Genomic DNA, 15,065 nt, shown 5'->3' with positions numbered 1-15,065 from the left:
GGGCACTCGCCCTAAAAAGAGCGACCCCTGCCCCGGAATATCCCTTTGACTACGCCCTATAAATCAATGGCAATATAGCACATGCCCTTGCTCTGGCATACCCGACGCGTTTCTACCACATCGGTGGGTTCCTCAGGGGTTAACCAGGCAACTTACAAAAAAAATTGAATCAATATTCCCAATATACAGTTACAATAATATCAAAAATTATCAAAGTAAGGGCTATCACCAAATAGAAATTACAAAAGTATTTACAGTTTTAGCAATACCATGAGTCTACCTACAGTTAAGCACCTATCCAGTTCAGGCAGTACTGGTGCTAATAGTGTCTGTTGTCTACTGGCAAATAATGCCAGCAGATGGCTACTCACGGTTACCACGGGTTGCCAAAGTGGCGGTATCCCCAGGTGAACTTCCACAATGGTGGGCAGCGCACTCAGCCGATCGGTGTCCTGGCTAACTTGCCGCGGACACCCACGCTGTACTTATGCGTGTCTGAAAAGAAAATCGCGCATGCATCACAGGCCACCGTGCGTCACTTACGGTGGTGATGTCTCACCTCCGGTGACGCATATCTCAGCGCCGAACGTCTCTCGTTGCTAGGCATAACGGGTATAATAACCCAAGATGTATATGTATGGCAAGGAAAAACAGAGGGTTCAAGGATGTCTGGACATTAGTATTGAGAGCCTGAGACACAGATCATGTAGCTTATTCTAAAGAACAAGCGTAGCTCAATGCTTCATTAAGGCCATGGGGAGCCTGTGTCTGTAAGGTGAAAATCCACCAGGTCTCTTTTTGGAGGATCAGTTTATCCCAATCTGCTCCTCTGGTGGGAGGTCTTACCAGCTCCATTCCCACAAATCTCAGATTTTGGGCATCCCCACCGTGTTGGCCATTGATATGTCGAGCTATCGGCTTGTCTGCCAGATTACTTATGTCTCTCAAGTGCTCCCCTATTCCCTCTGCTCCGACAGTTAAAGGAGTACTCTAGTGCAGAGTACTCCTGCTCCGTCCTGCCCGGGCTGCAAAATAAATGAAAATGAACCATCACTCACCTCCCTGGGTTCCTGCGGAGCGCCACTACAGCTGATCGGTCCTCCGGTGCATCTCCTTCATACTTCCGGGTGTAACGAAGCGTCACATGGCGCTCAGCCTATCGCCGGCCGCCGCGATGTTCAGCCTGGGCCGACGATAGGCTGAGCGCCATGTGACGCTTCGTTACACCCAGAAGTATGAAGGAGATGCACCGGAGGACCGATCAGCTGTAGTGACGCTCCGCGGGAACCCAGGGAGGTGAGTGATGGTTCATTTTCATTTATTTTGCAGCCCGGGCAGGACGGAGCAGGAATACTCTGCACTAGAGTACTCCTTTAATGAAGTTGCGTATGGAGTAAATTTGTCCCGTGTTGGTGCTAGAAAATGTTTTGGCCACTTCAATGTGCCTACATGCTATGCACCCACTGCAATGGAAACACCCTTTGATTTGCCTATTGAGCCAAGTTCCTTGTGCCTGAGGTGGCGCATAGTGACTCTTCACCAGCCCATCTTTCAGGCTCTTGCCCTTTCTGAAGGAGATCTGGGGGTGAGACCCTACAACATCTTTGAGGTCGGGGTCCATCCCCAGTATCTCCCAATGTTTGCTAAGAATGCGTTTTACATCCTGTGCTCTCCCATCATAAGTGGCCACTAGTCTGATGAGGTTGTCTGAGGTCACCTCCCGGGTTTTAGGCACAAGCAAACCTGCTCTTTAGACCTCCCTAGTGTCTTGGTAAGCTTTACGCAGGACCTAATCCGGGTACACCCTGTCCAGGAAACGCTGCCTCAAATCATTGGCTTGTTTCCTGAACTCAACTTGGGATGAACAATTTCTCTTCATCCTCAAGTATTGCCCTTTCGGGATGCCTCGCTTTAATGGTACCGGATGGAAGCTACTCCATTCCAACAAAGAATGTGTCGCAGTGGCCTTACGGTACACAGTTGTCTGTAAATTCCCCCTATCGTCCTTCTTAATGAGGACATCCAGGAACGGTAATTCATCAGATGACAGTTCAAAAGTAAACTTAAGGCCTACTGCATTGTTGTTTAAGACATCAACAAAGGATATGAAGTCATCACGGGTGCCATTCCATTCCATATGCAAACTGTTATAATTCCTACACCGTTCACCTGGTTTGGATGTAAATACCCTCAAATTAAAGCTGACAGTCTGCTGTTAAAGAATATCTTGTTTGTTTTATTTCAAATCCATTGTGGTGGCGTGTAGAGCCACAAATGTTAGAATGTTAGAATTGTGTCGATGTCCCAATATTTATGGACCTGACTGTAACTCGAATTCTAAAAACCTACAATTGGAAGGGTATAATGTTAAAGGAGTACTGCAGTCTTAGACAACTCATCTTGTGGATAGGTGATAAGTGTCTAATCGCAGGGGGTCCAAACGCTGGGACCCTTTTGTTTTCCTGTACTGGGCCCCCGGTTCTGCCGACACCCCCCCCTCCATGTATCTCTATGGGAGAGGCAGAGATGCAGCGTTCGTGCATCTCCACCTTTCCCATAGAGCTGAATGGAGGGGGCGTGTCTGTCAAACTTTTGGTGAGGTTGAGGACACAAGCATTAGCCGAATGGGGCGTGGTGTGACATCACGAGGGGGTGTGGCCGTATACATCACATTGTCCATATTCCGCTCTTAATAAATTGATTACATATTTTTAATATTTTTATCACTATCTTTTTTACTATTGTATTATAATCCCAGCTATATCCCTAAGGTTTCTAGAGCACCAGTATTTTTTTTCTCTATACCTTGGTCCTAATTGTGCACTGAAGGTATCAGTGCATTTCTCTATAAGGAGAAAAAGCTTCTCAAAATTTGATACACAATTTCTTCTGACTACTGAAATACCTCATATTTGGTCCTAAACTGTTGCCTTCGAATACGACAGGGCTCCAGAGTGAGAGAGCACCATGCACATTTAAGGCCTGAATTGCTGATTTGCACTACAGTGGCTGAACAAAAAAAATCCTACAAGTGACCCCATTTTGGAAACGACACCCCTCATGGAATGTGACAAGAGGTGCAGTGAGCATTCAGACCCCAAAGGTGATTCCAAGATTTTTGAAACAGTGGGCTGTAAAAATGAAAAATAAATTTTTTTATATTCATAGCTGACTGTTTAGATATCTGTGGCGTCCAAATACTCATTGCACCCATTCTAACATTTCTTGGGAACATCGTTTTTAAATGGGGTCACTTGGGGGGGGTCCACTTTCTATAGCCTCTGAATCCCTAGGGAGGAGTTTCCTCATATAGAATTATTCAGGGGCAAATTTTTGTATAATGGGTCAAAAGGTTGCAAATTATTGTGCAAAGCATTTAGACTTATTTTTACGCAACCTCACACCAGCCCAGACCACACTTAGAAACTTATCTACATCTAAGGTACTTTATTAATTTGAAGAACATGCGCCTCTTTGATAAATGTGGGGGAAGTACACATGACATATACCCAGGAAATCGGGGGGTAAGAACAACTTGATTTACACAGAAAATGACAAATTCCCAAATATAGTGTGATGTCATCATGTCCATATGGACTTCAATCTCTGAGGAAGAATTAAGGCAGTTCTGAAGGCAAAAGGGGGTCCAACCTGGTACTAGCCCAGTGGATGGTAAGCATATATACTTAAAGGGGTACTCCTGTGGGAAAACTTCTTTTTTTTTTTTTTTTTTATTTTTTTTAAATCAACTGGTGCCAGAAAGTTAAACAGATTTGTAAATCACTTCTATTAAAAAAATCTTAATCCTTCCAGTACTTTTTAGGGGCTGTATACTAAAGAGAAATCCAAAAAAGAAATGCATTTCCTGTGATGTCATGACCACAGCGCTCTCTGCTGACCTCTGCTGTCCATTTGAGGAACTGAGCAAATCCCCATTGCAAACATATGCTGCTCTGGACAGTTCCTAAAATGGACAGCAGAGGTCAGCAGAGAACAATGTGGTCATGACATTAGAGGAAATGCATTTCTTTTTTGGATTTATACAGCCCCTAAAAAGGACTGGAAGGATTAAGATTTTTTAATAGAAGTGATTTACAAATCTGTTTAACTTTCTGGCACCAGTTGATTTAAAAAAATAAAAAAAAAGTTTTTGACGGGAGTACCCCTTTGAGACAAGTATTTCAGAAGAGATTTTTTTTCAACATTAAGGTGCCATATATGTAATCTTCAGATATAACATTAGATATGCTAACTTAGTTTTTGTTCCAGGTACCTCACAATAGAGCTCATAATGATGCCAAGGAATGTATCTCTCTAACTGGCAGTTGAAGGTTTCCATACAATGGGGTGTAATGTATAGTGGTGCTGGCTCATATAACAGAGCTTGGTTATAGATGTCAGAACAGCTGTGTTGTTGTGTTCTGGTGCAGGAGAAAGCAGATACATGTTAATGAAGAGAATTTACATTTTAACTACTGCACTGAATACATTTCGCAGCTTGTACAAAGTATTGCTCTTGGTTACAGTGACACAGAAGGCCTCTGATCGCAGCTGCAGCAGGTTACCTCTTAGGACATTGAGGGGAGGATGTGCGACTTTTATTACAAAGATCTAGACTAGCTCTAGGCCAGTGGTGTCTAAACTGTGGCCCTCCAGATGTTGCAAAACTACAACTCCCAGCATGCCCGGACAGCCGTTGGCTGTCCGGGCATGCTGGGAGTTGTAGTTTTGCAACATCTGGAATGCCACAGTTTGGACAGCACTGCTCTAAGGAAACTCCTGCCATCCATAAATTCTCATGATTGCCAATATCGCTGTGTATTAGTGTTGCTCACGAATATTCGCAATTCGAATATTATTCGCGAATATCGCATATTCGCGAATTTCGCGAATATAGCGCTATATATTCGTAATTACGAATATTCGTTTTTTTTTTTTTTTTCACAGTACACATCACAGTGATCACCCCTCTCTGCTTCCAGCTTGTGTGGTGTAAAGAAGGCTGTAATACTACTTTGTGAGACTGGCGTGCGAAAATTCGCATATACGAAAATTCACATATGCTAATTTTCGCATATGCGAAGTTTCGCCTATGCTAATTTTATATGTTAATATTCACATATGTTAATTTTCGCATACGCGAAAATAAAACGAGAATATAACGAATATGCGAATATTTGCGAATATATGACGAATATTCGTCCATATATTCGCGAATATTCGCGAATTCGAATATGGCCTATGCCGCTCAACACTACTGTGTATAAGAAAATATATGTTATCCCAGCTGTAAATATTTATCGTTTGGTACATATCACTATATACAAGATGATGAATAGCTGCATATACAATCAGTGGCCACTTTATTAGTTACACCTTTCTAGTACCTGTTGGAACACCTTTTGCCATCAGAAATGATTTCATTCTTGTGGCACACTTTCTACAGCAGTGGTTCTCAACCTTTTTTTGCGACTGTACCCCCAAAGGGTGAAAGTATGTCCACGGGTACCCCTCTCACGTAAGTTATAAAAGTACTTAATTTTATAATGGCGTGTGCTTACCTTTCTAATGCAACACTTAATCCACTTTTATCATTAATCCCCCTCAATCTTAATCCCCTTGTGCCATAGATCCCCCCTCCTATCCCCCTGAGATATATACAATAACACCCACTCATACTGTGGTATTACACTTCAAGGCGTTATCCAGGAAAAAAAACTTTTTTTTATATATCAACTGGTTCCAGAAAGAAAAACAGATTTGTAAATGACTTTGATTAAAAAATCTTAATCCTTTCAGTACTTATGAGCTGATGAAGTTGAGTTGTTCTTTTCTGTCTAAGTGCTCTCTGATGACACGTTTCTCGGGAACCACCCAGTTTAGAAGCAAATCCCCATAGCAAACCTCTTCTACTCTGTGCAGTTCCAGAGACAAGAAGAGATGTCAGCAGTGAGCACTGTTGCCAGACAGAAAACAACAACTCAACTTAATGAGCTGATAATTATTGAAAGGATTAAGATTATTTAATAGAAGTAATTTACAAATCTGTTTAACTTTCTGGAGCCAGTTGATATATATATAAAAAAAGTTTTTTCCTGGAATACCCCTTTAATTTAACCTGCTTACCAGGCCTGTGTCCACCCCGTTCGGCAGGAGTCGGAGGGCTGCACTGACGGGTGACGTCCTTCTGCGGCCGCGGTACAATATATTGAGCTGCCGCGGCGACTGCGGCATCCAGTCCTCGCTCTACGCTGATAAATACTAGCCAATGCATGGCTGGATTTGTCAGCTAAATGCCGTACCCCCGCATAACCCTTGGCATACCCCTAGGGGAACGCTTACCCCTGGTTGAGAACCCCTGTTCTACAGGGTGCTGGAAACATTCTTCAGAAATTTTGGTCCGTATGGACATGATGAAATCACATACAGGTTTGTCTTCGGCACATTATGTGAATCTCCCATTCCACCACATCCCAAAGGATGAGATCTGGTGACTGTGGAGGCCACTGGAGTACAGTGACCTCATTGTAATGTTCATGAAACATTTAAAGGGGTACTCCAGAGGAAACCTTTTTTTTTTAAATGAACTGGTGCCAGAAAGTTAAACAGTTTTGTAAATTACTTCTATTAAAAAACCTTAATCCTTTTAGTACATTTTAGCAGCTGTATGCTACAGAGGAAATTCTTTACTTTTTGAATTTCTTTTTTGTGTTGTCCACAGTGCTCTCTGCTGACACCTCTGTCCGTATCAGGAACTGTCAAGAGTAGCATAGGTTTGCTATGGGGATTTTCTCCTGCTCTGGACAGGAACTGTCCAGGGTAAAAGGAAATCCCCATAGCAAACATATGCTGCTCTGGACAGTTCATAAAATGGACAGAGATGTCAGCAGAGAGCACTGTGCTCATGATGTCAGCAGACAGTTCTGTGTTTCAAAAAGAAAATAATTTCCGCTGTAGTATTCAGCAGCAAATAAGTACAGGAAGGATTAAGATTTTTTAATAGAAGTAATTTACAAATCTGTTTAACTTTCTGGCACCAGTTCAATAATAATAATAAAAAAGTTTTCCACCGGAGTACCCCTTTAAGATAACGTAAGCTTTGTAACATGGTGCATTATCATTGGTCCTAAAGGAATGAGCATGGAAAGCAACAATACTCAGCTAGGCTGTCTTGTGTTGATGCTCAATCGGTACTAAGAAGCCCAAAGTGTTCCAAGAAAATGTCACTTACACCATTACATCACCACCACCAGCCTGAACAGATGTTACAAGGCTAGATGGATCTATGCTTTCATGTTTACACCAAATTCTGACCCTGCCAACTGAATGTCATAGATAGACTCGAGACTCGTCTGACCAGGTAATATTCTTCCAGTCTTCCACTGTCCAGTTTTGCTAGTGCAAATAGTAGCCTTAGTTTCAGGGGCGTAGGAATCAGGGGGGATGGTGGGGATGGATCCCCCCAGGAATTCAGGGTAGGGGACTGATAATGGTTTGATCCCCACACCCGCGCAGGCCGCCGCCACTACTGAGGATCCGGGACACTCGTCCCAGATCCCCAGCAGACATCGCTGCCTTCTCTGGTATGTGCGATACACGCACATACAGGAGAAGGTGTCCCCTCTGTCTTACACAGAGATGTGACCTCCGCCCCCATGCAGCATGCAGTACAGGCACCGATGACATCACTCATCCGCTCCTGTACTGTGGAGGGGAGAAGATGTGGCCCCCTGCTGCTGAGGAGATCACTGGGACATCAGGTGAGCATCATTTATTTTTTTAACTCTGCATATACCGATGGGGAAGAGGGGGGGTAACTCTGCATATACCTATGGGGAAAAGGGGGGGGTGTAACTGTGCATATACCTATGGGGAAGAGGGGGGTAACTCTGCATATACCTATGGGGAAGAGGGGGGGTAACTCTGCATATACCTATGGGGAAGAGGGGGCGTAACTCTGCACATACCTATGGGGAAGAGGGGGGGGTAACTCTGCATATACCTATGGGGAATAGGGGGGAGGGGGGTAACTCTGCATATACCTATGGGGAAGAGGGGGGAGGGGGGTAACTCTACATATACCTATGGGGAAGAGGAGGGTAACTCTGCATATACCTACGGGGAAGAGGGGGGTAACTCTGCATATACCTATGGGAAAGAGGGAGGGGTGTGACTCTGCATATACCTATGGGAAAGGGGGGGTGTAACTCTGCATATACCTATGGGAAAGAGGGGGAGGTGTGTAACTCTGCATATAGCTATGGGAAAGAGGGGGGGTGTAACTCTGCATATACCTATGGGAAAGGGGGGCGGAGATGTAACCTACTAGGAAAGCTGAGTGATGATTCCTGTGAGAAATATAATTGCAGGATATGCCTACTTAATGGCGACCTACTATCCTAATAATGGGAGGGCAGTGCAGTGGAAAAATGCAGAGTCTAACATGTTTTTCATGCAGATGCTAATGAGATTTTTTTTTGGCTGGAAGAAGTTGACATGTCAGTCTGATCCAGACGCTGAAGAAAAGGAAAGAGGACATCGCTGATCAGAAATGACCTTACCTGTGAGTCCCTAGATGTAACTATAATCACTTACAGTATATGGTATAAAGATCCTGTGTACAGCTGGTATCTACCTTTATATGGTCCTGTATACAATCACTTATATGGTATACAGGTCCTGCAACAAAGTCCAAGACCAAAGTACCAAAAATTGAAAACTCTGGATATGTGCAAAAGAGCAGTAGTTTACTGGTTCCACAAAAGCTATTCTTTGAGGATAAATGATAGCTCTTTTGCACATATCCGGAGTTTTACATTTCTGGTGCTGTGTTCTTGGACTTTGTTGCATGTTTGGTACACGGATACCAAACATGCAACAAAGTCCAAGGCCACAGCACCAGAAATAGAAAACTCCGGATATGTGCAAAAAAGCTATCATTTATCTGTTCTATCTGGATGACTACGGGACAATGGATTTCTCCAGTGCGGTCTTCTACTGCTTTTCTGTATACAGATTCTGTGTACAGCTGGTATCTACTTCTTTATGGTCACTGTTCAGGGAGATACAGGTCTGTATACAGTAGTTTTATTAAATAACAGTATGATGCATTAGTCAGTAATTGTGTAATATAAAGTGTGTTCCTGATGATGCAGTATTATTTGGTCCTGTTATTGTCTATATTCTGGTATTATTGGTATTGTTAGTCTGTACATAGTGGTTTTTACTCAGTATGGTGGTATTATCCAGTCTGTCTCTGCTGGTATAATTTGTTCTTTGAATACTGATATTATTGGTAATATTGGTCTTAGTATTCAGGATTTGGTCAGTAATAGTATGGTGGTAATATGTATGGTGATTTTATTCCTCCTTGTATGCTGGTTTTAATGCTTAAAATTGATACTTTTATTTTTTTTTCTGGTATATGGAGTGACCAGAAATCAGCAATTATGGGCTTATTTTTTTAAATGTTTACACCATTTACCATGCAGTTTCATTAATGTTATATTTTAATAGTTCTGTCATTTCCACATGTGGCAATACCAAAAATGTTTATTTTTGTTTACACTTTTATTAGGGGAGGGACATAATCACTGATGTCCGGCATTAGCAATAAATGAAGAGCGCTCGGCTAGCAAGCGCATTTCATACATCCAGACTGCTAACACGGCATACATGTACAGCATGTTTTGTCAAGGTGTCAATGGTGCCTACACTAACCCCTTGTCCTGACCTCACACACACACAGCCCATCTCCCACAGTCCTGACAGATCCCTATCCCTTGAATTCACTGCTCCCTGAAGGTACCTGTGATAAGGAGCCTGTATTGTCATGCAAAATTGAGTGACCCCGCCACTTTTAGTCCTTCCCATTTTATGGCTCCGCCTTTTTTCAAAGCCACACCCAGTTACAATGCAATCCCCCTCAGATTTGTGGGGCTTCCTACGCCCCTGCTTAGTTTCCTGTTCTTAGCTGACAATGGCACCCAATGTAGTCTTTAGCTGCTGTAGCCCATCTGTTTCAAGGTACAGCATGTTGTGCATTCAGAGATGGTGCATGCCTTGTAAACAGTGGTTATTTGAGTTACTGTTGCCTTTCTGTCAGTTTTAACCAGTCTGCAATTCTCCTTTAACTTCAACAAGGCTTTTTTTTATCTACACAACTGTCGCTTACTAGATATTTTAACATTTTACCATCCTCTGCTAATCCTAGAGATGGTTGTGCATGAAAATTACAGTAGATCAGCAGTTTCTGAAATACTCAGCCCACCTTTCACCAACAACTTTGCCCCATTCAAAGTCACTTAAGTCCTTTTTATTCCCCATTCTTATGCTTGTTTTGAACTTCAGCAAGTTGCCTAAATGTATTGAGTTGCTGCTGCAATGTGATTGGCTGTACATATTGTGTGACAGTGACATGAATAGTGGTCAGGGGTCACTATATTTCTCAAAGGTATCTTTTGTGTGTGGACACCAGGTTTCATCAAGGGCATATCTCATCCAGGAGAAGCTGGATGAGATATGGGGAATATGGGCAATCAAGAAAATTGTTAAAACCCCTGGCGAGACCAAGCTTGTTTGAAATTTGGTAAGTCCTGTTATTTTAATGGAATAAAAGGGCTGGTTTGGTAGTGGGGCTTTTTATTCCCTTCATGGGCTAGTCCAAATTTTTAGGGTGGCCCCAAGTCAGTACAGGTGCGGATACCAATTAATACTGGACCAACAAAAGGTGTTACCAAGTCTGTACTGAAAAGGCTGTAAGGAACCTCTGATGAGAGTTGGAGTCCTGAGGTGGGCAACCTCACAAAATTTACCTTGTATCAGTAACACATTTTTGCTGGTTTTGTTGGGTGGCTGGTAGTAAGCCACCTGTATAGAGAGGGACCATTTTGTGTAGTTAGCACTGGACAAGCAGGATTTTTTTTGTATTTGTTTGTGTCTAAAGTTAAAGGCTTATGTTTTGTTACAGAAAAAATATATAAAACTAGAAACCTTGTTACTTCTGCGTCCCTGTCCGCTATTTTTCGGCTATTTGACTTGTTCTTAAGAGCTAATTTCCTACAATATATAATTATATACAGTAGATGCTCAGGTTATACCACATGGTCCCTATCACTATATACAAAAAGATCCTACTAGTACATACAAAAACACTACAGAATTCAGGTCTAACAGTCAGAATTTATTTAGACAGAATCTCAGTGTTGCTTCAGAGTTACATGTATAAAAAATTACATATATTGTGCCTATTTTGTTACAAAGTGCAATAACAGTTATAGAAATCTCCAGGGTTGCAGAACAGACCAATATTGAGACAATGTTTGTTAACCTTTCAAAACGGGTAAAATGTCCACCCCTTTCCTATGCAGAAATAGTGAACAATGCCATGTTCATTGTTCTCTCCATCTGTTTGAAGCTGGTGGGGGAACTACAAACCCCAGTATGGTATCCCATGTTTTGCCTTCCAGAGAATGTTGAGGCTTGTAGTCCTTTTAAGTAAACCTATGCAGACATTATAGTTTTGCAGAAGTACATTCAGAAAAAGTTCTGCATAAATCTGGCTCTGAAGGGAATGAGAATATTTGACAGCTACGGAGCTGAACTAGTATTATTAACATCCCGGATAAAACATTGGTGTTTTATATACTATTAAGAGTAGTCATTTGTAGCACAAGAGGAATGGAATGCTTAAATACATCTTAAAGGAGCTGCTGGTGAGTAAGGTTTCATATACTTCAGTCATAGCTAAAGCTGCATTTAGAATTCTGTTGGCAACCTCTGTGCTGCAGTGCATTATGGGGAATTATTTTTTCTACATCAAATTACTTGTAGAGTTTCAAGTGCAAACACATCACACTTTACCAAAGTAGGCTGTATAAACTAGAACAGCCATGAGCGGTCAGGAACCTGAGTGCAGCTCTGGATGTGAATGAAGATTATATTACATTTGAAACAAATCTTATATATACAGTAATTTAAATAAAAGTTAAGATTGGTCGGGGTCTTAGTCCAGAGACCCCCTCCGATTGTTAGTTATAGTCAGATAAAGCTAGCTTTACTCCTCAGCTTAGCATTATGACCGATTACAGGAGCCTGTCTCTTGTAGTCAGAGGGACTGCGCGCCAAGTTGGCGAGTCATGCAATTCCCCCAACTATAAATAACGATCCCAGGAGAGACCCCGACCAATCTTAACTTTTGTCACATCTTTGTGGCATGTCAAAAGATAATAATATACAGCAAACAGAATGGAGAACTACTGATTGGCAATGCATTTCAGACCTCAAGAGGCCATATGTCATGAGTATGTCAAGATCCCATGAGGTCCGAAATGCATTGGCCATCAGTGGTTCTGCATTCTATTGGCTATATTTTGTGGGATTACCACAGTAAAGGTGAATGCTTTTACTGGATCACTGGAATCTCCTTTCCTCCTGGTACATTCCATGTGTACACTACTGTCTGTTTACATTCAGGAAGGACATTCACTTTAAGTGGTTAATATTTTAATGGCTATAAGGCTCTAAGTTGTATATGATCACAGGTATCTTATGTAAGATAAGTTTCTCAAAGAAGACATGCGGCCTTTACATGACATCCTCACTGACAAAACTATTGGGAGTGCAAAGGTAGCAGCTAGACCCTAGTCTGCCATATTAGAATTTACAAGTATTGTAAATGGTACATGGTAGGGAGGTTTCATATTGGTGGCCCAAGAGCTTCAGGTTACACCTTTTGACAGCTTTCAACCTCCATGCTCATGTAGAGAACTAGAGGAAACACGATGAGGAGAAGGGCTACTGGCACCTTTCCTCACTGCCAAGCAGAAACAAAGGCTGTTGGGCATCAGCTCTGGATCACAATATTTTTAGCTTCAATTAAGGAGAAATTATCTTTTTGGTTTCCTCTCCCAGAATATTTGTTTGCATTTCATCACCAGAAATACCCAATAAACATTGCCCCACAAACATAGTAGATGGAGAAAATTTTACATATTGTTAGTGGATAGCAGGCAAAAAGGCCACAAATTCACATTTCTATAATGTAAAAAATAATCTAAAAAAACTACTGGAACCATTCCGGCAGTAAATATATTAACATATTAAATATTGTATTATACCATGTGTAATAAAATCTATTAAAACCCAGGATTGTGGGTTATTTACAGGGGTTCCTTCAGGTACACGGCAGGATTCTCATTCCTAAAACACAATACAATGGTTCATATTGCTTTGTGCTTGCCGGTGAAGAGTTACAGAGGCTTGTATTCTATAAATTTCTAGTCTTCAAGGTCCATGACAAGCTAGAATCAATCCTTCATCCACCGAAATCCACCAGGACAGCTCCAAGAAAGTGGACGCAACTTGTAAAATTATTGCTGAGAATGTTAATGCCCAAATCCTCCATAGGCAACAGTCTTCGCAGCGCAGGGATGACCTGCATGTCCTTGAGAATGTTGGTGCTTTTCTTGTGCTTTCTCTAAATTCTAAAAAGTGTTATATTTGAAGTAAGGAAGTTTTCCATGAGCTCCTTCATTTCGAGCAGTTCTGCTGGAGGACATTAGGAAGGAGTCATACTTGGGATTGGCTATGCAGTGTTAAGGTGGGACGTATGCTTGAAAGTAGGATGGGTCAATCTTGGGCTGGGAAGAGGTCGTCAGGAAGAAGACCATATTGGCTGGAGGCTTATTCTGAAGGAAAATCACTTGAGTGATGCCTTCTGTTCCTAAGTACTGTGAGTAGGAGTTGTACTGGATGGAGCAGCTCCCGTAGACTCTAACCTTTGAAGGATCCATCTCTCAATTTCTTGGAACACAGAACTAGTCACTTCAGGCAGTTCTTTGTGCAAAGCATGGAATCCTTTATCATAGATCTGCAGAAGAAACACATATATTTAACATTCTCATAATCTTACATAAAGCCTTTATTCACAAAACCCCTACTCAAAATCGGGTAACTAACCTTGCTACATGCATCATGTACATTAGGCTTGGCCAAATGCACGTCAGCATCAATGAACAAAAAGTGGTTATTGGCTACGCAATGCAGCTTATCATAAGATATGGTGAGAAGGGTCAAGAAAATACATGATTTTTTTGCCCCTTAATTGAGAGATACAAAGAAATATGGTTGATATTGGTATCAGCATCTACCTAATGTATGCCAGAATTATCCATCTACTTAATTAGGGTAATTCCGGCCATATATTTTAGGCTCTGTTCACATATGTATTGGAGGCTCCATTCAGAGCCTTTGCTGCAGATTCCATCATATTTGATGGAAAAAAAAATTGTTCTGCGCGTAGCTCCACATTTTTCTGCCAAAAATGACGGACACCATGACTGTCTGCTGCGTGACAGATCGGCTCCTGTGACAACATAAAACACACAATTCAGAATGCACATGCAACAGAGTGTAAAGTAGGAATACTCCTTTACTTTGACTGTGTATTTAGTCTTCATTACGGAGATTTATCAAAACCTGTCCAGAGAAAAAGTTGCCCAGTTGCCCATAGCAACCAATCAGCTAGCTTCTTTCATTTTTAACAAGGCTTCTGCAAAATGAAAGAAGCAATCTGATTGGTTGCTATGGGCAACTGGACAACTTTTCCTCTGCACAGGTTTTGATAAATCTCCCCTATTCCCTCTATACACAATATAATATATATCACACAGATCAAATCTATGATTCAGAGTTTATATTGTGGATGAAGGGCAAACCCTGAGATTCTGGAGCCGCTTCAACATCTGGATTCTATCAGAGAAAGACATGAAACTTTCTAGCAAGGTGCTAAGGACTCTTGTAGCATTAGGATTTCAGAGACGCATACATGCACTTTGTTTTTATTCTTTTATATTCACATTAAAGACGGACAAGGAAACTGTCATTCTGCTTTTCTTTTTCTTTTTTTTTTTAGAGTACTGAGCGGCAAACAAGCATAGTAATTCAATGATATATATGTACAGTGGCCCCTCAAGTTACAATATTAATCGGTTCTGGGACGACCATTGTATGTTGAAACCATTGTATGTTGAGACCAGAACTCTATGGAAACCTGGTAATTGGTT

General features: G+C 41.7%; 1 protein-coding gene across 3 annotated transcripts in view; it reads right to left on the bottom strand.

Moving 5' to 3' along the window:
* Positions 1-11,161: 11,161 nt before the first annotated feature.
* Positions 11,162-15,065, bottom strand: part of MGLL (monoglyceride lipase) — a 93,753-nt gene continuing 89,849 nt past the window's right edge. For all 3 annotated transcript variants that reach the window (XM_056524852.1, XM_056524854.1, XM_056524853.1), the window contains exon 8: positions 11,162-13,870. In XM_056524852.1, coding sequence (XP_056380827.1) covers positions 13,724-13,870 — 147 coding nt within the window. In that variant the 3' untranslated portion in view covers positions 11,162-13,723. The remainder of the gene's footprint in view (positions 13,871-15,065) is intronic.

Source organism: Hyla sarda, chromosome 6, assembly GCF_029499605.1.
Source record: "Hyla sarda isolate aHylSar1 chromosome 6, aHylSar1.hap1, whole genome shotgun sequence".
Taxonomy (NCBI): domain Eukaryota; kingdom Metazoa; phylum Chordata; class Amphibia; order Anura; family Hylidae; genus Hyla; species Hyla sarda.
The sequence above is the reverse complement of the archived record's forward strand: the minus strand, read 5'-3'. Positions and strand labels throughout refer to the sequence as shown.